General features: G+C 48.0%; 1 protein-coding gene across 5 annotated transcripts in view; it reads right to left on the reverse strand.

Moving 5' to 3' along the window:
* The window catches only part of LOC119187516 (serine/threonine-protein kinase 31), a 280654-nt gene that overhangs the window by 127785 nt on the left and 125185 nt on the right, over positions 1-27684 (reverse strand). For all 5 annotated transcript variants that reach the window (XM_075878712.1, XM_075878711.1, XM_037435655.2 and 2 more), the window contains one exon: positions 7271-7360. In XM_075878712.1, coding sequence (XP_075734827.1) covers positions 7271-7360 — 90 coding nt within the window. The remainder of the gene's footprint in view (positions 1-7270; positions 7361-27684) is intronic.

Genomic DNA, 27684 nt, shown 5'->3' on the forward strand with positions numbered 1-27684 from the left:
GAAACACCAGCCAATCGCGATCAATTGTGCTTCAAAGCAGCCTGGTCCGGACGTGAAAGGATCGACTTCTGCATCTGACACATGGCCCGACCTCGGACAAGTCAAGTCAACGCCCGTGTTGAGTGTACTGGTAGGATGTCAAAGTGGAGCCTTTAACGCTAGTGAGTGCATTGAGCACGACACACGTGGTGATGAGGACACTGTGTCAAACTTTCGAGGAAGATTACAAACGTGGTTGATTGAGCTGTATTGACTGCTTTGATACTGCTTTTTTTTTTTCTCAGACTATAAGCGGACTGAATGCCTAACAAAGGTGTAGTTTATGTTCCATGCCATGCATGCCAAGCACCAGCAACCGATTTGGTGTTTTTCTCATAGTCGCATGTCAACTACAATCAAGCCTCGATATGACGAACCGGTTATAATGAAATATCAATTGTAACGAAGTAAATGAAAAACCATCTTGCAATAGATAAAGTTAGTATTATACTTTTATCACCAATTTGCAAATATAATGAACTTTCTTCGTGCACGATGCAAGTTTGTTGTAATAAGGTTTTACTGTAATACCCATCAAATGGCATGTGACAGGGGTATTACAGTATTCAATGACATTAGGTGAGAATGTGATATTTGGCACTGCTACACGAGCATAACGAATGTAGTCACACTTAATGGTGTTTCCCGTGTCAATCGAACTCCTGCAAGAGCGACCTGTATAGGCACATGACAGAATTACAAAATTAGTACAGTCAAGCCCACATATAATGGCCCCCCTAAAAACGAACTTTCACTTAAAACGATTGATACCAGCGTGACCATGGAAATATATATTATTTCAATGGCACGAAATCGCACTTACAACGAACATCTGTGAGCAATTCCAATAGGTTACATCGAACGGAGTCGGTGCTCTAGCGACTTCCCGGGAAACCACTTTCGACCACTGCTAAGTTATTGACGAGGTGCCCATAGATTGTTATTTTTAAACGTCGACCCTGCCTCCGCAGCCCTTTAGTTATCGCTCTCCCCGAGTGTTTCTTGTTACGCACCGCCTCCGTCCTTTGGCCCCCTCGCTACTCTGCGCACCTTACATCGCCAGACGAGGCCAGTGTTTCACACTGCCACCGATCTTCTGAAAACCGGTCGGCCAACTAGTCTCCACTCAATTTTTGATCACTGGTCTTAGTTCCACTGTCATTGGTGTTGCCAGCCTGAATGACCAGACTATGTCAGTTTTTGATCACTGGTCTTAGTTACACTGTCATTGGCGTTGCCAGCCTGAATGACCAGACTATGTCGCAATATTGTAGGCCACTGACAGTACCTAATCATCTGCATATTGTCTGACTCAATGCCATATTATACCAGTGCACGTGCTTCTGCAGTCCCACCATCTTTGATAATTCGTGATTAGTTCAGTGTTTAGGACCTGTCCTCGCTCATATCGCACTCGGCTCAGCATGCCCTCCGCTTGCATTTGGATGGCTGTAACACAGAACGAATCTTGAAAACAGTAGACTCCTTTTAAATTAAACCTGAAGGAACCAGGAAAATGGCTTTTCTTTAAGAAGAGTTTCGTTTACTGAGAAATAAACAGGGGTACAATATGCAAGTACGAAACCAATCATATAGAGGCAGTTGTCCCATTTAAGCAGCAATTTTGTCTAAAAGAGTATCATTAAATGGGAGTCTACTGTATCGAAGACGGAACCACGCAAGCATACCGGCGCCACAATGAGATTCTTTGACCTCTGCTCACGCAGGCCACTCTCCCAAGTTTTCTGACACGTGAGTTGCCCATTTCGTAGACCCTGCGAACAAGCTACCCGACCTGCCTTCTTCCCGCGTGCTTTGGTTTTCAAGGTCGCCTTCCCGCTGTATGCTCCCCTCTCTTCACTTTATCGTAACTCCTTCGCATGTCTCCTCTGCTCCACGACACCAGCCACACTGGCTCGAAGTCAAAAGTTCGTTTTCTGGCTAGAAACGGGCCCACATCCGCTAGCTTCAATATCGCGCGTGCGCGCCTTGCTTGCTGTTGGTGTGCATGAGTGGCCAGGATGGGGACGGGAGGCGTTCCTTCTGCACTTTTTTCTGCTGTTCAACAAAATGTTGAAAGTGTGACCACCACTTAGCTTGGGCATAATCCGCGCGTATCAGACATTTTAGGTGCAGTGTTGTGGAGCTCTTACTCATAGCTGTTGGCTGCCTGACAGCCAATTTGCTGCTTCGGGTGTGCCTGTATTCAGCTGCGGAGATGGTGAAGACTTCGTGGGCGGCGGTGATGGCTACGTGAGTACGAAACTATTTTCCCGAGAATCACTGCTTCGACGTCAGACCCAATGCTGAGCCTGATGCTTCCGAACAGGACCACTCCGAAGGCGACAGTCAACTTCAACATGGGAGAATGTGCAGGACATAAATTGTGATGATTTCAATATGGCCAATAATGATGCAGACACTGCGGAACCGTGCACAGATGAGGGCATTGTGAATTAAGTGCATGGCATGAGCGATTTGGAGGAATCAGATGGCGCGGACAACGAAACTTTGGAGCATGTGTTCACAAGCATAGCTGTAGCAATTGGCTACATTATTAGCCTCAGGACCCTTGTATATGCCACAGGCCTCAGCAAAGCACCCGCTGCCGCTTTACATAAACTTGAAACCATCTTTATCGCTTCTGCTCTTTGAAACACAAACAACACAGACTATGGGGGAGAAAAATTTGTTTTTCACTTGTTACTTTTTTTATAACTGCGCTTCATTAACTAGGAACTTTGGGATACAGCGAACTGACACCGCCCCACGCTCAAGTTCACCATAAGTGAGCTACACTGTATTTTATTGCAAGTGCAAACAACGTTCAGATCTTTATTAAAGAGTGTTAACTTATATTCTCTTTCCCAGACTCTCGCTTGATGCTAGCACCTCCTGTCAGTCATGTTTACAAACGCTTGCTGTTGTTTAGGTGAAGTGGCGTCACGGTAGCATTCGCTAGTAGCAGAGCAGAATACACATGCAATGCCAAGTTAGGAAGAGTGTTTTCAAACCAATTTTTCATTTTTGGAAAGCACCACAGCTCCCTATTAATTAGTGACGAAGTCAAAGCCCGAAGAGCAGCCAGTGTAAACTTGTTGGTATGCAGGCGCAGCTTCTAATCCCCCGTCGTCTGTGACCAACGTTACTAGAACAAACGCAGTTTCAAAGATAAGTACCTCCGCCAGCAGAGAAGGGTGGGCCAAACGGCGCTCGCGAAAACTAGCGGCGCTGCAGTCAGATCTTGTGCTAGTCTCGGCGCATCGTTTGCTACGGCGGCTTCCTTTTCTACGCCTGACCAATCTCCTTGCGCACGCAGTGACGACAACTCGGTGATCAGCGACATGACGCAGCACGCAGCTCGTCTATTCGTCTAAACAAGGTCTCAAGTAACAGTATTGACGTCAACAACAGTTCCTGCTCCCACCCACAGCTATGACAGAGCTATTCAATCATACGAGTTGCGAAACTCCCCATAAGCTCCATGCTTATGACACTTCACTGGCCCAGTCCTTGGGAGTGAGCAGGCTGTTGTGCCACCTGTGATAGGCACACCTACTATTAAGCGCTTTATTTGTGTTTTGTGTTGCTGCTACCAGATAGCGTGGCAGTCTCCTCCCAAAAATTTGAACTCCAGAAAAATCGGGCCAACTCCATGTCCGAGTTTTGGAATGCAGTTTTGCTGCAAATCGTTGTCGGCTGGAAATCGAGTGGCTGGGCTGCGAAGAAGCATCGGCACCGGGTAAACAGAAAACAACCTAGCATCGCAGCAAGTGGAAGTGCATTGCGACTGATCAAGTTCACAGATGACGTCAATCGCTGACATCTTGTCACATCACCAAAGTGGACGGAGTCACGACGGCGGGCCACGCCTTTCCCTTTCTCTGAAGGAGAAGAGTGGCGAGACTGCGTGAAAATTCGAAACCACCTGAACACGTTGTTCTAGCCCCTGCAACTTCTTTAATATAGCTTGCATTCGCTAAATTCTTGCGGCAGCGTGTTCACGAAATCAAAGTGGACATTTTTTTTACAACAATTTTCAGACCTTGGGGTTCTTTACTGGCCCTTTAAGGGCCAGTAAACAACCCCAACGTTTAAATATTGGTCTAAAAATTATACCAATTCAAGGTCCAAAAATTAGACTAATTGACGAGCTGCATGCAGTGTCACATCACCGAGTTGTCACTGCGCGTGCAAGGAGCATTGGTCAGGCGTAGGAAAGGAGAGCGGGAATTGTTTTTCGAAATTTAGATTCTGCGCGACGTGCAGCTCTGAATTATTCATAAAACATGATCGCTGCGGTCTACTCTACGAATTACCGAGCTTGTTTGAGGGGTGTAAAAAAAAGTCTGAGCCTGTTGACTGGCCCTATAAGGGGCTTTTACCGCCATAGTGATTATAAACGCGAATCTGCTGGTGAAAAGAATTACGAAAAAGCTTTTCTGTATGATAAATCCATGCATGAAGTATATAAGAAGAAAGGCGTCAACGCGTGCCCACCATTTACATGTTCTTCTACGAACGCAAAGCACAAAAAATTAGATCACGATGTCTAGAAATAGACGTGAATGACATTCTGGCGGCACGCGGGCAGTTATTGGTGAAAATTTCTTTTTACATGCCAAGCATCTCTTCAAATGAACTATAGGCAGTGTTCTTGGAATGGATGACATCCGCCGATGAATGGCCGCCACATTTTCACGCTACCAATTGGACTAGACGTCACGAGCCCCAGGGGAGAGCGCGTTTCGCCGTTAAGCGCACTTGCACAACAGAGTTGCGTCGACACCAAACATGGCATCATGGATTTTAGGACGCACGTGCGCCTGCAGTTTATTCAGCGAAATTAAATATGTCCGTGGTGGTGACTTTGGTGGCCTTGAGAGCAAGGTGGATTATTGACGTGCCGGCGTGGCTATTGCCGGTGATAGACGCTCCCAAATCCGACTTTGGCACAGTTGGGCGCTATTTCCGTTTATATTACCACAATGGCACAATAAGTCTGATTTGGCGCAGGAGTAGGCACACTGTCAGATGCTCTTGTATCGCATCGCAGTCTATTTTGAATCAGCTGGTCAATGTTTACTGTTGCACTACGAACAATTAAAAAAATATATGTAAATTACACACGAGATAGTCAACTTTAGGTATATAGCAGCCTGCCGATAAACAGCGATATCAATAGCAAATGTCGTTTCATATAGCAATGTAAACTCAGAATGAAATACAGTTTTTCCATAAAACGAATTCCTCGATATAACGAAGTTCTTCTATTCCCTGTCATCGCTCTATAGAAACCTATGTATTTGCAACCTTTATTTAACTAAGTAACAGCAGGAGACAACCTTGATATAACGAATTTTTTCTACAGAAAATCTAGAATTTTTTTCTCCGCATTTTGGTAGGAGCATGCATCTTCTGCGGCTGCCCTGCTGCCGACGAAGCGCGAAGAGGTGGCAGCACGCATGGCGCACCAGGCGAGAGCGAGCGCTCGTTATTGCACGTGGTGAGTGCGAGGCGGGCAGGAGGGCCTGCACCCCACAAGCTGGCGTTGCCACTGTTCTCGTTGCCATTAAAAAAAAAAAAATCTACTTTTGCATGTTGGCAGTGCCCTCTTTTAGTTACCGTTGCATATTGATTGATTGATATGTGGGGTTTAACGTCCCAAAACCACTATATGATTATGAGAGACGCCGTAGTGGAGGGCTCCGGAAATTTAGACCACCTGGGGTTCTTTAACGTGCACCCAAATCTGAGCACACGGGCCTACAACATTTCCGCCTCCATCGGAAATGCAGCCGCCGCAGCCGGGATTCGAACCCGCGCCCTGCGGGTCAGCAGCCGAGTACCTTAGCCACTAGACCACCGCGGCGGGGGACCGTTGCATATGTGGGGCCGCGCTGGATATGGAGGACACTTTACTGAATAGATTTCCGTGGTGTCTGAGTCAGTGTCGTTCACTCTTCGTTTTCAATGCCGTGCACACGTGCATTGTTTCACTGCATGCGCATGGTGTGGCCCCTGCCGTCATTCAATGTATGTTATGTGTCTATACAGATAAAAACTCAAGAAAAAAAAGCTGCCGCGCTCGGCGCCCAACTTGTCACGATGCACCAATGGGCGCTTATCTCCCACGCGTACGCCTACTTTGCGAGAAGGGCGGGGGGGGGGGGGGGGGGCTTGCGTTGCGCTGCGAGGTCGCAGGGTTGTGGTAGCTTTCACGATTAGCCGATTAGTTTTGGCAACACGATGGTGCGTCGAATGCAATGCGGCGAACACGATAGCAAAAATCGTAATGTTGTAAGAAGAAAAGCTGGTAGCCAACTTTTTCGGATCTGATATCGCAAAACTCCTACGAAATGCTGGTGTGAAAAAATACAGCCGGTCCAGGGAGAAGTACTCTTTTCATACAGTCCCTTCGCGTTGAAACAGCACTGATACTCACCGAGATAGCAAGCGCCTAGCGATCGCGACCCCCCTTAAAATCCAAGTTCATAATTGCTACTCGAGCGATTTTCCGGCCCTGCCTCCATGCGTATTTTCATGCTCGTTCAAGATGGGTGGTTTACTTTCTGTTTGAGCATTCGACGGCAATTCCAACACACGGGAGGTGTTATGCACTTTCCAGGCGATAAGGATGGGCGGACTCATTTGATCTCTGCTTTAGCAGCACTCGTGCGCTTTTATCAATGTTATCAATTAGGACTTTTTGTTATCAACTGGGACCTGCATAAAACAAAATTCTCTATATAACAAATTTTTCCTGAAATTTATCAATTAAATTACATACAAGTTTAACTGTATCACAATGCCATTCGTTATGAATGTCATTCACTGCGAATGCCATTACATGTGTCGTGTGATGGGTATAACAAGCATGAGTGAGTGTGATGGGTATAACAAGCATAGAGGCAGTAACTCATGAAGTACATAGCTCGTGATCATGATTGTTCAGGAAGGAAGTGCAGCCAAAAATGCTACTAGTGGATTTTTGAAAATGACCTCAATTGCAAAAGGATGTTGCTGCTTCCTTAATGTTATCACTGCAGGAACTCTCCATGATCCAAAAGCACTCCATGATCCAAAAGCACACTTAAAAAACTGGAAGTAGACACATGAAAAAGGAGTTTTAGTGTATAGTGGACACCTTAGAAAGTGCTGAAGGTTTAATGAATCCCCCTCAGGCATTATTATGACAACCATTCAGCCATAAATCACAATCTGTGTTCACCTGTTGCAGTTCCTGAAGGACACTTGAGAGGTGAGCACGTACGGCATCAGTCTTCTCCCTTTGCTTCTGAAAGTGTGGCACTATTTCCACCTGCAATTACAGTTACAAAAATGTAGTTGTGAAAGCTGTAAGTATTTAACACATAAACAAGCGAAACATATTATGCAATGCACACACTTTTAAACACTTACTATACCAGTGTCTATCAAATGACCTTACACAGCAAGTTTGCGTACCTAACCTCACTTAATTCTGCAATGTCACACCAAAGCTTTTCCAACTAACAGCTTACATCTACTCATGTTCGTCATAATTTCAAAAGCAGGAAAATGATTATCATACAGCACATTCCTTATTACTAAAGTCAGCAATAATTAATGGCTTCTTCTCTCCTACTTTCCAATGTGTCTATAAATATTGGTTGATTGATATGTGGGGTTTAACGTCCCAAAACCACCATACGATTATGAGAGACGCCGTAGTGGAGGGCTCCGGAAATTTAGACTGCCTGGGGTTTTTTAACTTGCACCCAAATCTGAGCACACGGGCCTACTACATTTCCGCCTCCATCGGAAATGCAGCCGCCACAACCGGGATTCGATCCCGCGACCTGCGGGTCAGCAGCCGAGTGCCTTAGCCACTAGACCACCACGGGGGGGGGGGGACCAATGTGACGGGGCAATTAATTGTACAGCAAGCTCACATTAATACGATTTTGATGGTGCTGTAAAAAAGTTTATAATAAGAAGTTTGGCTCATCAACATGAGCTTATGTCAGGCGTGTCCAAATATGCGTAACGTATTTACTCCCGTAATGAATGCACTTTTTATTCCCGAAAAATCGAAGCAATGTTATTACCAGGGCAAAGCTTATGAAACTTTTTTGAGGACAAGCGAAAAATGCAATACAAAAAAAGAGGGGGGAGGGTCGCTTAACCTTTTGCAATTGACGCGAACACTGTTTGGAAAGAGCTTCTTCGTTATACTTCACCCATCTTCGGTGGTTGATAGTGCGATTTTGTGCCTGTCCCCGCGCCGCCCGTGCACTTCATGAAGCGTGTTGCCGCTTTCTTTTTTCGCAATCGTTAAACCACATCAGTGGTATATGCTGTGATTTCGAGAGGTGCCCAGAAGCGTGCGCTACGACGCACTTTGCTATCTTTGTGGCAACCTCACACGCTGTTGACATTGCAGCAAGTAACCGATAGTGTAGCAAGCAACCACCGAAGAATAAAACAACCAGTCAATAACAAAATTAACAATAAAATACGGGCGCCACCTAGCTGTCCACATTAGAAATGATTGTAAAGGGTATCTTGGGTTCTGTGAAGCATGCGCAGAGAACAAGTATGAATAGATAATTGAAACTGTACAGGGGGTGCTACCATGTTGCAGAAATTGTCACGCTCTTTTCCGAACGAAAAGCAACTTCTTCTGGTGTTCCTGCAACGCAATGGCAATGACTGGCCCTTCGCAGCAGCCACAGCGAGAGCAAATCCTATTGTTGTCGCTCGAAAATTACATGCATGTGATTGGGCCATAATGTTTTGCATTTGCAGGAAGCGACCATTGATTGGCACGGGCAGTTTCGTGACCTTTGCTCGCTGTGTGCTTGTCCACTGTGATGTCTCCACTCTCGCACTGTTAGTTAACCTCACAGTGGAGCACGGATAATTAAAAAAAGACAAGGAACGTGCCACGCACAGATAGAAAGAAAAAGAAAATGGCCCGCAGCAGCGGCTAAATGGGTGGAGGGTGTGAGACAAAGTGGCCAAGAAAAATTGGCATTGTAAAAAAAAAAAAAACTGCAAGAGCTCTAACGAACAAAAAGGTGCCAGGTGTCAGTTAGCGAAACAGCAGCAGATAAATTTAGGGGGTGCATTTATTTGGCGGGACCAAAGAAAATCTAAATTTTGATGACTGAAAGGCACAGTAAACAACCCCAAGATCCAAAAATTGTTATTAAGAGAAACATGTGTATTTTTACTTCAAACATGCCACCACAAGAATTTTGCGAATATGTATATGCTACATGAAAGAAGGTAGAGGGACTAGAACATCACGTTCAGCCGGTTTCAAATTTTCGCATGGTATCGCCACCATTCTCCCTCAGGCGTAGCCCAACGTCGCGACTCTGCCTTCTTCAGCGGAGTCACGATGACGTCAGCAATTGACGTCATCGGCAAACTCGATCAGTCGCAACGCACTTCCGCTTGCCGAGATGCCTGGCTGTTGACTGTTCACCCGATGCCGATGCTTCTAGAGTGTAGCTTTTCCTACTCCTCCTCAGCCCATTCACTCGATTCGCAGCAAAACTGGATTCCGAATCCCAGACGTGCAGGTGGCTCGATTTTTCGGAAGTTAGCAGACTGTCGCGTCGTCGAGGAGCAACAATACAAAACACAATGCATATAATAAATAGTGGGTGTGCTGATCAACAGGTGGCGTGACAATCTGCTCACTCCCAAAAACTGGGCCAGTGACGTGCCCGGATTTCGATACACAGAACCTATGGGGACTTTCCCAACTCATATGATTGAAAAACTCTGACATAGCTGTGGGTGGGAACAGGAACTGTCATTAGCTTCACTAGTGTTTCTTGAGACCTGGTTTAAACCAATGAACGAGCTGCTTGCTGCGTGACGTCGCCAATAGCAGAGTTGACGCCACTGCGCATGAAAGGAGGTTGATGAGGCGTAGAAAAAATGTGCGGGAATTATTTTTTGAAATAGAGGCTCTGCATGGCGCACAGCACTGTAATATTGAGAAAACATAATTATTGTGGTCTACTCTACGAATTGCTGAGCTTGCTTGGGAGGTGTAAAAAAAGTCTGAGCCTGTTGACTGGCCCTTGAAGTGGGGGGTGCGTTTAATGCGAGTAAATACGGTACTTGAAAACACAGCTCTGCATGACCAAAAATGGTAGCTTAGAGCACACTTGCTATAACTGCACACTTACTTGTGATAATATAGAACACGGGTATAAAATCAGGCATAAAACTGGCTGGCTGCCACTGGCCGCCAGGACTCCAAAATCAATGATGCCCTGTGTTAACCTTTACATAAAAGTTCAACCAACATTACAAACAAGCAATTCCTATTCAATATAAGCTGAATTTCACATTAAGTCTGTGGAAAAGCAAAAATAATGCCTATTTCATGTTCAGAATATGAATGAATTTGGATTAACAGGAGTTTATAGCATATGCCCTCAATGTTGTTGTTATTAGTATTGAGTAAATGCATGTTTGTAATTTCCGTGTTCACGATGCAGCGCAAGTAAAAGCATTGATTAGGACCGTGAGATTGCCACTACAAAGAGCAGTTTTTTAACAATTATTAAGCTACTGTGGGAAAAGAGGCTGTTTTTACTACATGTAGAAACAATTTTTTTGTGGCTAGATAATACAGTTGAACACTGATATATCGAACTTAAAAGAGATCCAAAATTAGTTCGATATACAAAAAATCATATCTAAAAGAAATAGAGGCCCTGAGAGATTACCCGTAGCGGATCATCATCTACAATAGGCACATTCAAGAATGGCAACTGATTCCGCACACACGCTGCAACAGAATGATTTATTTGCATGAAAAAAAATAAATTGCTAATCTTGGCCTGCTTCTTAATTTTTCAAATGTTGAAGACCCAAGTCTCGTTCTTATAAAGGCTGTCCAGGTGCGACAGCCCGGCTCCCTCCATGTGGCCAATACAACGACGAATGATGGTGGTGGTAGTAGTAGTGGTTAGAAGAGGAAGAAGGCGCCTAATTTTTGCAGCCTGGTATGAAGCACGACTCTGCCGGCATTTCAGCAACGGAGTACGGGCGTGCAGCCAGTGCCTCGTCCAGACGATCGTTCTCGTCACATGAGCCATTGACATGGACATTGCAGTCCGCTTCCACTAAGTCGTCGCAGACACTTCATGTAGAACTGCTGCCGAGAAGCGGGATGGCAGCTCGCATAACGCTTTGTCTATGCACTTATCGTCACCGTTTTCACCGATTTCCGCAAGTTCAGCCATCTCGAAGCCTGCCTTGTGGAAGCAACTGACTACTGCGTACGTCTTCACGTCTCGCCAGGCATTCTTTTGTCATCCACTGCTGGATATCCTGACTGCTGACAGCTTCGCTTTCGCCAGAATTGGTTTTGCTAACGATGTTTTTGCGCGGTGAAGCCACACGCTGTTGTCGGCAAAGTTGTTTCACTAAGTGCAGCGGCAAACGATTTGGCCTTGGCGATCAGCATCAGGCCATCCACCGGATTATTCTTAGCACGCACTTCTAAAAACCAGGCATAAAGTGCCTTTCCTACATTCCCGTGGTCAGAAGCAGAAACATGATAGGCTCGCGACGTTTGCTGCTGCCGCCTTTGCCTTGATATCTGCTTTGTTCTTCAACAAGGTACTCAAAGTGCTCCGTGGTATCCTGAAGTCGTCAGCAACGGTTGAACATTTCTCGCCCACCTCAACATACTCAATAGCCTTCAACTTCCTAGCAAAGTCAAGGGTGTTACGCTTCTTGACGCTGGCCATAGCTACACGAAAAGTCGACAATTCAAGAAGTTCGCAGCGGATTTGCACACCACGCACGCAAAAGGGAAATTCTGCATATGCGGTGGTGCGTAGACGACGCGACAAGAAAAGCAGAACGCTTGTGAGGCGATGGCCACTTGCGAGGGCAACAGCAAAAAGCGTGAGCTGTGGTTGGCTGATCAAACCTCACAAAACAGCAACAAAAAATAAAAGAAAATGCGAAAGGAGGAGGCTATTGTGTCCTTTGTTCCTGCTCTCCAAACCGACGGGTACGCAGAGAAAGCATGAAAGAAACAGGAACAAAACGACGGGTACGTGGAGAAAGCATGAAAGAAAGAGAAACAAAAAAAAAAGCTATTCCAGGCTTGCTATTCAGGGCTTGGACTGCATATTGTGCAGTCCAAGCCCTCTCGTCCTTACCTTTTTTAGGGGGTTTTGGTGGAGGCGTGGTGCAGCACGGAGGTTGCCGGGTTAGTAGCTGATGAGCATAAACCGGGAGTAGTTTGCACGCATTTTGTCGCTCACGGAACCCAGTTTGAGAACCCATGTGCACACGCCAGAGCATCTAGGAAACGCGTCGCGTTCACGGAAATGACTCCACGCTTACAGCTACTCGCTTACTGCAAACGCGCACGCGTAGGTGACCGCACACAGCAGCATCGACATTAATTAAACGGCAGTGACCAGAGGAACGCGCTACGCACAACAAAGCACATGAGAGCCAACCGCACAACACTCATCACTCGACTCTGGTTTTCACTAGCCGACAGTGGCACCAGAACACACAACCTAGCCAGTAGAAGCAGCACGCTCGATGCACGGCAGCACGTTATTGCAGAGTCAGGCATATTTGCAATAGTTTATAGAGGAGATCATGGTGGCACTATGGGAGCCTTCGCCACCAGAAAGGTGCAAAGTGAAAAAAAAAAAAAAAAAAAAAAACTCATGATTGGGTGCGTCTTATTAGTTAAACTCTGCCTTTTTTCCCCCTTTGAAGCTGAAATTAGCATAGAAATTCTAGCTTTCGAGGGTGTCTTGGAGAAGTTCGGCGCAAGCAATTTTCACAATTTTTATGCTTTTGGAGCAGCTTGGTGCAACAAAACGGAAAAGTATAAAAAATGTGCAATATACGCAGCTGTCTCCCCCCTGACAAAAAAAAAAAGTTAGTGGGTGCTGCTTTAGATGGGTTATCCTGGGCAGCTTGCCATCGCAGACGGGGTTGGTCTGCTCCGAGTCCGTGACACTTATAGGGGAAGAAACAAACAAAAAGGGCTTCTGCGCAAAATGCAAAATAATTTAAAAAATCAGGCAAGAAAACGACTCCACGGTATTCCAGTAAAGATGAAGGTGAGGTAACTCAATGAATTCCATGTAAATGAGGATTCCAATGCACTTCGTCACTTCATCTAGTGTGAAGTTCCTCCATAAACAGCCCCTTTCCGCATATGTCTGCCTCTCTAAAACGTGTATCCAGACACATTTGTTGGTGTAGTCGCAGATCATGCTGGTTAGCTGTGAAGTGAAAGACAGCTGGATGAAATCGACGGCCCGGAGGAAGCGCCATGAGCGACTCTAAAATGCGCCTCAGACTTCGACCACCGGGTTTCATCTTGAAAGACAATGCACACGCTTGACAGATGCCGGCCAGGAATCATGTCCATTGAACGTTGAGACCCTCAAAATGAGTAAAATTGCTGTGAGTACATACTTTGCACTCGAAACTGCTAATATGCCCCACACATACAGCCGCCACTCACTTGCCGAATTTCGCGGCTTGACCTGACGCATCCTCGTCATCGAGGCTAAATTTGATGTGTCAACATCTTGTCCAGACTCACTGCTGCAGATACCATCCTAAAAATCTGCTGTTGATGCGCTCTATTCGCGAGAAATGCGTCGTCTTATAGGACCGTCCAGACAAAGAACAATGCTATGACCGGCGCGCACATGCAGCTATCTGAAACTTCTTGAGGTGAAGCAAAAACATCTCTAGAGCAAAGAACAACCAAAACATCACGGATCTCGTTGTGAGTTTCCCACTTTCTTACATAGATGGCGTTAGGTGCCCACAAACTCCACGAGAATTGTATCGTTGAAAATGTATCGTTCAAATGGAACGATTGGAATAGGTGCAGTAGCAAAATAGTTAAAGGTGCTCGCAGTTATCAGCTATGAAAACTTGAAAAGCCAACACTATAATGACGACGAAAATGCACGTCTCCGTCAGGCGGTCTTTCGGTTTTGCATTCAGCTCACAATCCAGCAAAATAAAACATGGCCATCATAAACCGTGGTGGTGTAATTCAGGTTGTTCTGCTTTGACATGATTTAAAACCACAATGCTGGGCAACTCTGGGCGACATTAGATATTTTGATGACAAACCTCAACAGCACAGAAGGTGCGATAACACCGCTTATTACTTTATTACAACAACGCATTGACCCTGCATTGCCTTTTTCAAAACATTAGGTTATTTGTGACACATGGCGCTGAGAAAAGGACTTTGCCAACACAGCAGCCAGTCGTGGTTGCCGGATCTCGGGTTCAAGGTAATTTTTTATAATTTATTTCGCTTTTTTTTTCACTGCCCATTACTTGAAAGTTTTGGGGGCATTTTCTGTGTAACAACTAATCTTCTGGTCTCTGTACTATGCACGAAAAGTTGAGTGCCACTCTACTGAAATTTCAACACAAAGTAAGCTATATGACTTCACTGACTGTTATATCCAGGTAAAATTGTAATGTGTAATACCGTACTGTAAAATTTGAAAGCTCGCAGCAACTATTATGCAGCATGCATATCTATGAAGACTTTGAAGCTCCTGCAGTGAAATTTCGTTATAATCAAACTGTACGCACAGATTTTATTGATGCATTCAAGGTTTTATTGATACACACATATTTGGATAGATATTGCCACATGGTCTGCTCATGTGAGAACACAAAGATTTACTTGAGCTGCTCCTTGGCTAGTCTACCCAAACAAGCCCAATGAAGTGAGATTCCCGTCAGAAACGTAAAAATATTGGTGGATCTACTACACCATTCAGAACCCGCTGATGCCTAGTCCCTTTCACGGAGAGCAGCATGAAGATGTTGATGACTGGCTAAGCGAGTTTGAACAAATTGCAGCGATCAATTACTGGAATGAAGCCGCAAAGCTGCGGAATGTGTACACCTGCTTAAAGGACGGTGCCCGGATGTGATTCCTGAATAGGGATGATGCTTTGACGTCTTGGCACGAGTTCAAGTGTCGCCTTCTGGAGACTTGCAGAAGTCCCGACCGCCGCGAATGGGCGGAGCATGCATTGCAATCACGCATCCAGATGCCAAATGAGATATTGTATTTACTTGAAAATAGGTCAGGGACGAATATAGGTCAACCCCTACTCATAGTGTTCTACGAGAAAGAAAAAGAATTATTCGAATATAGGTTGACCGATGTTTTTTTTTTTTTTAGTTTAGAAACAGAGAAATTGAAACGTAGAACACCTTTATTTACATGACTCAGAGCCCTAATCACTGCCAGGGCCATCATCTTGTCAGATGTGCAAGATGATGTCATCAGGTTCTTCGCAAGCATTCGCGACTTCCCAAACGGCGTCGTCTTTGCTGCTACTGCTGCCAATTGCTCGGCCGAGAAAGGCACGACGCCAACATTTCCACGCAAACAGACGATCCCCGCTGCTCTCGCCAACCCTTAATCAACGTCTAAATAACACAACTCGCGCTGCATGGCATAATTGCTCGAGTCATTGGTAAAAAGTATCACTTGGCACTTGGAGTCGCCTGAGTATCTCTGCCGACGTTACACTATCACAATCGCGCACAACCGAATGGTGGTGGTGATTAGAAGAAGAAGGCGCCTAATTTCTACAGCCTGATAGGAAGCACTGCACAGCACCTAAAGCAAATGTGAACCGTCACTGCCGTCACCCCGTCACACCAATCGTACACCCCGTCACACCAATCGTACAATGAACAAAACGCTAGGCGGCGACGGTGAGGCCTCAGGCCAGTGCCAGTGCAACTGCGCACCGGAAGCACGGCTAGCAGGCTAAAGACTTCACGGCCAATGCCTAGGGAAATCATGGGTTTCATTGCAAACACGGCGGAGCGGCTGCATTTCACGGGGGTGGTACGCGACTATTGTATAAATAACTTCTCAATTACTTAGGTAGTCGGAAAAGGGTGGGGGGTCTTTATTTTAGTTTTTTTGGTATATAACGCGTGTGCAGCAGGAACCCCTTGAAAAACTGCGGGCCTGGCAGTTTAACGCCATAAACTGAGCAGTTCTGGTTGGTTTGATCGTGAATATAGGCCGAGATTCTTTGGTCAGGAATATAGGTCGATAGCTGGTTATGAACAACATTTTTGCAAAAAAAAAAAAGGGGGGGGGGGGGGGGGGTCGACCTATATTCGAATAAATACGGTAGTCACTATGTATGTGGAAGACATGACACAAAAAAGTTTCTCCATCTCATGCGTAGTGTAGGGGAACAACTTTTTGCCGGTTTGGTGCACAGTCCTCTTTTGAGTGTAGCCGAGATTTTTACTCAAGCAGAAACGAGCAAGTACTGCACCGACGGTCTGCCCTGTTTGTCAAGTGAATGCCGCAACAACTCTCGAACGTTTCACCACCTCTGGGAGAAAGAGCACCAAATGGATTCGCGAAATCGTCTGCTCTGTAGTAGCGAAGAAATGGAAATGTTAAAAGGGACAAGACCAACCAAGGCTGGCTCCATCACCAGTGTCATCCGCGACGAGGTCCAGCAGGTGCTGCACACCTACCGTTTCCAACCGATGTCTGTTCATGTGGAAACGGCTCCTGAGTCTACGGATAGTCGCCGCCATACATACACGGAAGCTTTGCGTACTGCCACGCCTCTTTCCAGCCCAGGAGTCCAGACCCAGAGAATAACACACAACGTGATCCATACAATGCCGTGCGTCCCAATCCAGACAATGATGCTGCCAGTCGCGATTCAGTCATCACACGCTAGTTTGGACTTCGATGGTCCCTTAGCACCAATGCGCAAGTCTGACCTCTGGTATATGTTGGACAGACGACCCCTCCTCTACTATTGCAGTGAGGCTGGTTACATTTACCGCAAATCTCTATACCGACAGCTTGGACTGAACGGTTTTCTTATTTATCTGCTTCATCTCCAAATTGTTCCAGGGCAAAGAGAAATTGAAGAGCCTCTCGCCCAGCAGCATGCACCCTTTACATGGCGACTATTGCAGTCACCATCTCCGCGGAGACCCGTAGCCATTGGGCCACGTTTCGAGTGGAAGGCTTGGGGAAGCTCCCCAAGCTCTTGTCGGAAAAACTGGAGGCAGCGGCCTTCAGGGGCAAGTCGCCAGGACTCAAAGTGTGGAAGACCTCCCATCGACACTTGCACGCAACGCCAAAAACTTCTCGTCAGAGTCAGAGCGAGGTACTGAAGAGATTATAAAGGGTGCTTACCAGCGCAAACGACAGGGCAGGAGAGGACAGGAGAAGAGACGAGACAGTGCGCTGAACGACATGAGCCTCATGTTGTCGTTCAGCACTCTGTCTCGTCTCTTCTCCTGTCCCCTCCTGCCCTGTCGTTTGCGCTGGTAAGCATCCTTTATAATGTTATACCAATACGCCCAATCTTACTGTCTACCGAAGAGACCCTGACACCCACATCTGAACACGGTGTCCCTGGACATACCCATGCTCATTGACGATTTTCAGGTCAGTGCCTTAGTGGACCCTGGTGCGGACTATTCGATTATTAGCGGGAAGCTAGCAAAAGATCCCAAGAAAGTGATAAGACATGGAATAGAGCTCGTATTCGAACAGCTGGCGGACATGTTATACTGCTGGGCCGCAGATCCGCAAGAGTAAAAATTCGTGCGTCAATGCTTGTAGTCACCTGCCTCGTTCTTTGCTGTTTTCGTCAGCTGATTATCGGCATGGACTTCCTTCGAGAATATGGCGCGATCATAAATCACCATGAACGCATTGTGACCTTCTCGACATGATGCGCAACAGATTGAGACGCTGATGACTATCGTAGACTTGCACTACGTGTTCCCGACGACAGTGTGAATCTGCCCCCTCGAGCTACAGTTTCCATGAAAGTCACTTGCAAAGACCTTCAAGATAGTGACGTGGTGACCGAAAGCAACTCATCACTTCTGCTGCTCCAACCAATGTGTATGCGCAGCTCGGAGTATTGTGCATGTCCGTAACCATCTGTCACAGATACTCATGACGAATTTTAACTACAAACACCGGCATTAGTTTACCCGAACCACTGTAGCCTAAAGAGACCCTGTTGCCGACGTCACGGAGTGCTTTGCGTCCGAGGACGTGAGTGATGATGAAACATGTCTAAACCACATCGAACTTAATTAGACACTGTCCGACGAGAGGAAGGGGAACTTCATGACCTTATAAGGGAGTTTCAATCTTGCTTCGCCTCTTCCTCTAAAATCTGTCAAACACATCTGACGAAGCACCAAATTATTACGGATGATGACGTCCACCCTATCTGGCAGCAGCTTTATCGCGTTTTCACCCAAAGAACGTGAGGGTATTTAGACACAAGTAGAGGAGATGCTCGACGATGAAGTTATTCAACCATCCAGCGGCCCTTGGTCTTCGCCAGTCCTTCTGGTGAAAAAAAAAAAAGACTGAACGCTACGATCCTGTATTGACTACAGGAATCTAAATAGTGCAGGAGTTCCGCTGTGCAGGAGTTCGATACACGGATGCACTGGTCCCATACTTTTGCATGGGAAATTGAAAAGGATTCTTCAACTGTTCGATATAGCCGATGATCCCACATATCCAAGTGTGATATATCCGGGATGGACTGTACAATGGACGATTTAACATTGTTTCCATCCCCAACAGCACTGGCTATCACACCGAAATAATTTGTTTTTTGAAGGACCAGAGTGACGAGTGGGTTAATTACATGAGTAGTGCTTTAGTGGTGAGTGCTTTCGTGGTGCGTTTCAGTGGACCGATACGTCAGCCCTTAGAATCTGCCCGGCGATTGCCTCCCCAATACTGGAATCGATGACACTTCTCATTTCAGACGAGTTGAACGGGCAGCATTCATGGAGAGTATTGAGGTCAACAGTTGTGGGGGTGCCAACACCCCCTGTAAAGTTGTTTGCGTTGTGTAGCAGACGTGTTTCGCCCACAAGCCGCTTTTCGGGGGAGACAACTATTAAGCGATAGGTGGCGTGTTGGCGAGTGGTGATCACCACTATCATCGTGGTTGGCAGAGTGGTGGCGCCAACAGTGACCCCTGGCGGAAGGCAAGCCTTGGTGATGGCTGAGAGAGTTGAGCGAATCTCTGCTGCACCTGGCGGTTGCCGCGAACGGTGGTCTCTAGCGTGGGTCCCCGGTGCGTGGCACCACAGACTGCGCGTCGGGAGCCCTCGTGGTAAGTCAAGCGCTGGCGCCACTGCCTTGGTTGTGTTATTGTGTTTGTCATGGAGTGTATGATAATATTGTGTAAGGATGTCCTAGCGTGTTGATAACGATTGATGTATTGATTCGTCGGATGATATCGTCGTTCTAAATTAGTGACATAAAAATGTTTTTGCTTGGTTTGTTCCAACCGCATTTGCTGTGTTCGTTGACCCCAAGAGCGCGGTGGCACTCACCACGTCGAGACCCCACACTGTACGAAAAATTGGCACTCCCATGGCAAACTTTTCATAAGTGGAATAATGGGTACTTTTAATGAAGATTTAAATATTGCACCTGTGATGTTCAACTATAAAAAACATTATTTGCGGCCTGGTTCGAGCCAAGTCCCTTGTACCAATGCGTGTGTAGAAGTTCTCTGAAGATGAGTAGTGATGCCAGAGCAAGCCCGAGCTGAACTAGGCTCAAAATGCCACTTCGGCGGCATGCAACAAGCCGCACCTCGTTTTTTATATAGCAGCCATGGCATCAATGACAGTATCAAATAAATCACTTCTTAGAGATTGCGAACAACCTACTAAAAATATTAAACACTTATATAAAAGATCCACTTAGCACTTGAACAAGGTCAACTGATGCATTATTAAGGGGGCACACGGGTCTTTGGGGCCGAAAAATTGCCCAAAAACGCATTTTTTTTAGATGTCATTTTTGAAATCTACAGGTATTTTTCTATTAGTTTGCTCAGTTTTTCCTCCGAAAAGTTGGTACTTGAACAGTAACAGCTACTTATAAAAGCCGTACGGGCCCGATTTGGCGAGATTCTGACACCAAAATGGCAATTTTTCAATAATTCCCCGCGGCTGCGCCACGGGCAGTATCGCAGTGATCTAGGTCTCATTTGAAAGCGCGGTCTTCGGTCTTCAATTTCCCGCCACTCTGGCTCCTGTCCGCTCATTGGTAGAGTAGAAAACACGCGCCAAAAAAAGCAAAAATACGCGTTCCTATTCGCCGGCGAGAGCACGTGACTAAACAGCGCAACGCGATTGGCCGCAAGCGGTGTGTGTCGTCTGCTTCGCGCCGTCACGGCGCAGTCAGGCGCCATATTGCTCGGACTGAGAACGACGGATTAGCCAAGGATCGCGCGCGATGTGGAAAGCCGGAAGGAAATTCCACACAAGGAATCAGTACGGCAAAAAAAGAAAGAAGTCGCTCCTAGAGAACTTCAAAGGCCGTTCCGCGTCAGCGAGGAGCGTTGAACGAGCAAGCGACCCACCTTCCGTGGCCAGCGGCGAGGCCCCTGATAACATAGGCCTAGCACCTCCGCCGCCGGCCGCTCAAGATAACGCATCCGGCAGCGGCCGCGTTCGTCTTGACACAGCAGTGCTGCACCCGTTAGAAGTGGCAGAGGGGTGTCGCAACGCCGAAAACAAGCTGCAAGAGCTCGCTTCAACTGGAGCAACACAACGCAAGTGCGGCCTCTTAGCCGATATCGACGATGCCGCAGCCACGCCGCTGGACGAAACACAGTTTTTGATCGTGAGTTTGGACCAGGTGAACGAACTGATGCGTGCAGTGAAGTGCAAATTGTGCTCCGGTGATGTAAATATCGGCAAAGAGGGCAGGGAGTACGGCCTTGCCGTAAAGCTAGTGCTTACGTGCGCGACCTGCGGCGATGTGTCGGTGGCATGGAGCTCGCCGCGCGTTGACGGCAAGAGCAAGGCAAAGCCGTTTGCCATCAATGTTTTGGGCGCGCGCGCTATGCAGTCTACTGGCAATCAGCAAACGGCATTCAACGACGTTTTTTCATCGATGAACATTTCTTCGCGCGGCCTGCACAACAAAACGTGGCAGAGCTACGTGAAGACGAAACTGACGCCCGCAGCTGTTCGTGCGTCAAAAAAGCTGACCGCGGAGTGCGCGCGATCGGTTCGGGAACTGTACGCGGAACTGGACCTCGGCAACCCGGGCAACATCGCTGTGTCGTACGACGGTTCCTGGATGACGAGGGGACAGTCGTCGCACATCGGAGTCGGCACAGTTATCGAGTTGTTTACGGGGCTTGTGCTCGATTATGTCGTGCTCTGCAATTTTTGTGCCGGCTGCGAGCGGGCGCCTAAAGAAAGTGACTCGTCCTACGACGAGTGGAAAGCGAACCACCACTGCCAGAAAAACAGCACAAAAAAAGCTGGAGAGATGGAAGTGGAAGCTTCCCTCATTCTGTTTCAGAGGTCGTGGGAGCGTCATAAGCTGAGATACACTACAGTTCTTGCTGATGGCGACTGCCGCACCTACCTTGCTTTGAAGGAAGCAGATGTGTATGGTTTTATAAAGGTAACCAAAGAGGAATGTGTGAACCACGTCCAGAAGAGGATGGGCACGCAACTGCGCAATCTCCCCAAGCAGAGGCCAGCTGGCTCTGAGAGCCTCAGTGGTAGGGGGCGGCTGACTGGTGACCTGGTTAACAAATTTACCTCTTATTATGACTGGGCCATCAAATCTCACAAAGGGGACGTGCCAGCCATGCACAATGCTGTGATGGCCACATACCACCATGTGACGTCCAACGATGCCGTGTCCAACCACAGCCTGTGCCCTACAAGTCCTTACTCGTGGTGCCGCCAGAACGCTGCCAAGGCCAGGGGTGAGCCGGCCCCCAAACACCGCTACAACCTGCCGCCGCATGTCTGTGAGGCCTTGCTTCCAGTGTACGAACGCTTGGCGGATAAGAAGCTGCTGGAGCGCTGCCAGCGAGGCAAGACTCGGAACAGTAATGAAAGTCTCCACTCTGTGATTTGGTCGCTGGCCCCGAAGGAGCGCCATGCATCACTGCACAGTGTAGAAGCTGCGGTCGCTGAGGCAGTGATGAGGTTTAATGCCGGAAGTCAAGTAACATCATCCAAGATCCTCAAAGAGCTGTGCTTGAACCCCGGCCTACTGAGTAGCAAACGCATGGCTGAAAAAGACCGCCGCCGAACCAGGGACTCTACCCTCAGGCGTGCGTCTGCAGAAAATGTGCAGCGGACGCTCAAGAAGCGGCACCTGGATGCCAGCAGTCAAGGGGACTATGCTTCTAGGGCCTACTAGTCATTTCGCTCCAAAAATGTACAGAATGTTTTACCGTTTACATTAAACATGGCACCGTTGTGTTTTTTGCCATTTTCTCAAAATGCATATTTTTGACGTTTAGGAAATTCTTGAGAGGTACATCTCGGTATGCGGTGCAGCTAGAAAGATAATTTTTTTTGCATTGTCAAGCTGAATGTTTAAACCTTGAAGTAAGGGAAACAGATTTTGCATTTCACGTTTAAATAATTGTTTAATTAGCATTGTTTATAACTGGTTAGCAGGCATACTTTAAACCGAGAAATTAGAATTGATGTAAACTTGCATGTGTGATTGCCAGACAAAAAAACTGCTTCCGTCATTTCATTCTCCACAACTTCTAGTATCTATTCATGCCATGCTGGTAATTTTTTGTTGACTAGTTTTTTTTCTATTGTTCTCAATGCAAGGGAGTTTAATAGCGACGCCAGGTAGTAGGCAGGCAGCCGGTAGGAACAGAAATGCTCGAGCCGTCCAGCGTCTACAGCTCGTGCACACACTCGCGCTTCGCTCTCCGAGAGAGATGGTCCCACTAGTCAGTGCCTTGCGAATTCCCCACTACAATACCCCGGCGACCAAGACGAGCCATCCTGGCGACTCAAGGTGACGAGAGAACAGGAGGGTCGTAGCAGGGCTTGAGGCGACTGACGTGGACCGTCTCACGACCAAGGCGGCGCTTGTCCGTGGATGGCTTGAGCGGTTCAATCACATAGGTCACAGAAGAGGGGTGCTGTATGACGCGGTAAGGGCCCGTATACTTCGGTGCAAACTTGGGAGTCAGTCCAGGAGAGTGGAAAGGAAGTCGGAGCCACACGAGAGAACCGACGGGGAATGTGTCCTGAACAAGATCACGGTCGTGGCGATCTTTTTGAAGGGCTTGATTATCGGCTGTGAAGGACCGTGCAAGCTGACGACACTCTTCGGCATGTTCTGCCATTTCAGAAACTGGGCTGAACTCGGAGGCATCAGGATTGTATGGCAGAATTGTGTCGAGTGTGCTGCAGGGGTCACGACCATATAAAAGAAAAAATGGAGAAAAGCCCGTTGTTGATTGAATCGCCGTATTGTAGGCATACGTCACGAAAGGAAGGACAACGTCCCAATTGGAGTGGTCCGAATCAATATACATAGCGAGCATGTCTCCGAGAGTTCTATTGAAACGTTCCGTTAGGCCGTTCGTCTGAGGGTGGTAGGCTGTTGATGTGCGGTGTACCGTGCGGCATGAATGTAAGAGCTGCTGCAGAACTTCGGACAAGAATACACGGCCCCTGTCACTCAGGAGCTCCCGTGGTGCACCATGACGAAGAACAAAGCGATGCAAGATGAAGGTTGCAACGTCACGAGCACCAGCCGAAGGTAGCGCTGCCGTTTCGGCGTACCTTGTCAGATGGTCGGCAGCCACAATCACCCATCGATTACCACCAACAGAGCACGGTAGCGGGCCGTATAGGTCAATCCCAACACGGTCAAATGGGCGTGCAGGACATGGTAAAGGCTGCAGTTGACCGGGTGAATGAGGGAATGTCTTGCGCTGCTGACACAGGAAACATGAGCGAATGTGTTTGCGTACAAACGTGTACATACCCCGCCAGTAGTAACGTTGGCGGATCCGTTCATACGTCTTTAGCGCCCCGGCGTGTGCGTGTTGAGGCTCAGCATGAAAATATTCGCAGATATCAGAGCGCATATGGCTGGGTATGACTAGCAGCCATTTACGACCCACCACTTGATAGTTGCGACGGTATAACAGGCCATCTCGTATGGCGAAATGCGTTGCTTGGCGGCGAAGAGCACGAGGGTAACCGGAAGTTGATGTGTCAGAAAGCATATTCAAGAGCGAGACAATCCAAGGGTCTTTCCGCTGTTCGGATGGCATGTCTGTGACGCTGACGGAGCAGAGGGGAAAGTCAAGGGCTGATATTTCCGATTCATCAGATTTCACGGGGGATCGTGAAAGCGCATCTGCGTCAGAGTGCTTTCGCCCCGATCGGTAGACGACGCGTATGTCGAATTCCTGGAGGCGTAGTGCCCAACGTCCGAGGCGACCAGAAGGATCTTTCAGTGAAGCCAACCAACAGAGTGCGTGATGGTCTGTTACCACTTCAAAAGTTTGGCCGTACAAATAGGGGCGAAACTTGTTTAACGCCCACACAATCGCCAGGCACTCTTTTTCAGTAACAGAATAGTTGGCTTCTGCCTTAGTGAGGGCGCGGCTGGCATAGGCGACCACATACTCCGTAAAACCTGGTTTGCGTTGCGCGAGTACTGCACCAAGGCCGACGCCACTTGCATCCGTGTGTACTTCGGTCGGCGCAGTAGGGTCGTAATGACGCAGTACGGGTGGTGAGGTAAGGAGTTGGCGCAGTGTTGTGAATGATTCGTCACAGGCTTCTGTCCAATTCGAAAGATCTGCAGGGCCAGCAAGGAGTTTGGTGAGTGGAGCGATGATGGAGGCAAAGTTCCGGACAAAACGACGAAAATAGGAGCACAGGCCCACAAAGCTCCGTAGTTCTTTAACAGTAGTCGGCTTAGGAAACTCGGCAACAGCACGAAGCTTGTCAGGGTCGGGAAGAATGCCGGCTTTCGAGACGACATGACCAAGTATGGTGAGTTGTTTAGCCCCGAAGTGACACTTCTTCAGGTTAAGCTGAAGCCTGGCGTTTGTAAGGCACTGTAGAATCTTACGCAGACGAGTGAGATGCGAAGTGAAATCGGGTGAAAAGACCACAACGTCATCAAGATAGCACAAGCAGATGTTCCATTTGAGACCGCGTAAAATGCTGTCCATCATTCGCTCGAATGTGGCGGGCGCATTGCAGAGTCCGAATGGCATTACGGTGAATTCATAGAGACCATCTGGTGTGACGAACGCCGTTTTTGGACGATCAGACTCAGCCATTGGGACCTGCCAATAGCCTGAGCGAAGGTCAAGCGAGGAAAAGAATTCTGCACCTTGGAGACAATCGAGAGCGTCGTCTATGCGGGGAAGAGGGTAAACATCTTTCCTCGTAATGTTGTTTAGGCGCCTGTAGTCTACGCAGAACCGTATCGAACCATCCTTTTTTTTGACGAGTACAACTGGTGAAGACCAAGGACTACAAGAAGGCTTGATGACTCCACGCTGTAGCATGTCGTCTACTTGTTCTGCAATTACGCGACGCTCTGCCGGAGACACACGATAGGGGCGCTGGCGCAAAGGAGTACTCTTTCCTGTGTCAATTGTGTGCACAATTGCGTTCGTTCTTCCTAGAACCGCTTGGGGAAAGTTGAACGAATGCCTGAATTCGTGTAACAGGGTAAGAAGCTGCTCTCGTTGAGCCGGGGCTAGATGGCAGTCAATAGAACGATGAAATGCATCGGAGGACACACTGTTCGAGGCAAAGTGAGGAACCAACGCGTTCAGTTCCATATTCGGCTTGGTGTCGGAGAAATCGGCAGGCACGATAGTACCTTCATCGATAAGCTGAATGTGGCCGAGCGTCTCGTTGCGGCGCAAACTGAGGGGGCACGAGTTCGGATTGGAAATAAATATTCCGGTAGTGTCTTTACAAAGCGCAAGAACGGCGAATGGCAGCGATGTGTGATGGCGGCTACCAAAGATGTGAGATGGCGTGAATAGGACGGTAGCGTCAGAAAGTGAAGTGCAGCAGGCAGGGACAAACTGGGCGCTGAAAGGCTGAAGGTCTATGTCCGTCGCGACGACAAGGTTAGCCACACTAGATACGGCCGCATCAACAGAAGGCGCATCACGAAACGGTAACAGCTCCACTTCGGCCCGAGCGCAGTCCACGACGGCGTGATGACGTGATAGGAAATCCCATCCTAGGATGACATCGTGGGAACATGAAGCCAACACGTGAAATTCAATGATGTACAACACGTCTCGAATAACCACTTTTGCCGTACAAGCCGCGACGGGCTCAATTTGTTGGGCGCTCGCAGTGCTCAAAGAAACTACGGGAGAGAGCATCGTCACTTTACGAAGAGAGCGGCAGAGTCTTTGGCTAATCACAGATATCGCAGCACCGGTATCGATGAGTGCAAGTGTTCGTACACCTTCGACGATTACATCGATAAGATTGGCGGGAGACAGGCGAGGACTTAAACAATTAGACGATGACGCAGCTCGTGCCTCCGGAGCTGCGGCAGTTAGTTTTCCGTCTCAATGGGGGTCGGTCGTCGACGCATAGGCGACACGGAACGACGACTTGGTGAAGGGGAAGGTGAGCGGGAAGTAGAACGTCGAGAAGCGGAGGTTCGGGTACCGGAAGCAGCTTGCGCATCGCGTTCGTGAACTTCAGGTGGCACGTAAGGCGCGCGGCATGAAGACCGAAACGAGTAGTCAGGGTATCTTGGTGTATTAGCTGCGAAGCGCCGACGACATAGACGCGCAACGTGACCTGGAATCCCGCAAAAGTAGCATATCGGCCGGTTGTCAGCAGTGCGCCAAGGATTTCCAGCATGCTGCTGTGTAGCTGGAAACGGCGCGGTAGAAGGTCGCACAGGTTGTGGCGTATACAATGGCAGACGAGGCGGAGGCATTGCCGCGACGGCCGCATAAGTCAGTGGCGCGGCAACAGGTGTTGATGGAGAGGCAGGCGTAGGTAATGGCAACGCCTCGGAGACCTGCTCCTGAATAGCTTGTCTGATTGTCGGCGTTAGACGGTTCGTTGGTGCTTCGGTGGTCGGCAGATACGAGACACACGAAAGCTGTCGTGCGACCTCTTCACGTACATATACTTTTATCTGCTCCAGCAGGGTGCTGTCACCACTGACGGCCAGGGAAGCGAGAGAGTCGTCTGCTGTCGTTGACCTCCGAACTAATGCACGTTGCTTGCGAATCTCTTCCAAGTTCTGGCACAAGGTTACAAGTTCGGATACGGTACTTGGGCCCTTTGCCAGCAACATTTGGAAGGCATCATCGTCTATTCCTTTCAAGATATGCCTGATTTTTTTCTTGCTCGGTCATCTCAGAGTTAAAGCGCCGGCATAAATCGATAACATCTTCAATGTAGCTAGTGAAGTTTTCGCCCTGCCTTTGCGCTCGTCCGCGTAGGCGCTGTTCAGCACGCAGTTTGCGCACTGCGGGGCGATCGAACACAGCTACAAGGGTGGTCTTGAACGCGGCCCAAGTGGTGAATTCCGTACGGTGGTTTGTGAACCACAGGCTGGCGACGTCTTTGAGATAAAATGGGACGTACTCCAATTTCGAGGGGTCGTCCCACTTGTTGGCGGTGCTCACCTTTTCAAACAGCTGCAACCAGTCTTCCACATCTTGGTCCTCGGCGCCGCTGAAGAAGGGGGGATCTCGTTGGCGCAGGGTGGTAGGTACGATGACCAGTTGAGATTGGGCC

The sequence above is a fragment of the Rhipicephalus microplus genome, chromosome X, assembly GCF_043290135.1.
Source record: "Rhipicephalus microplus isolate Deutch F79 chromosome X, USDA_Rmic, whole genome shotgun sequence".
Lineage (NCBI taxonomy): Eukaryota > Metazoa > Arthropoda > Arachnida > Ixodida > Ixodidae > Rhipicephalus > Rhipicephalus microplus.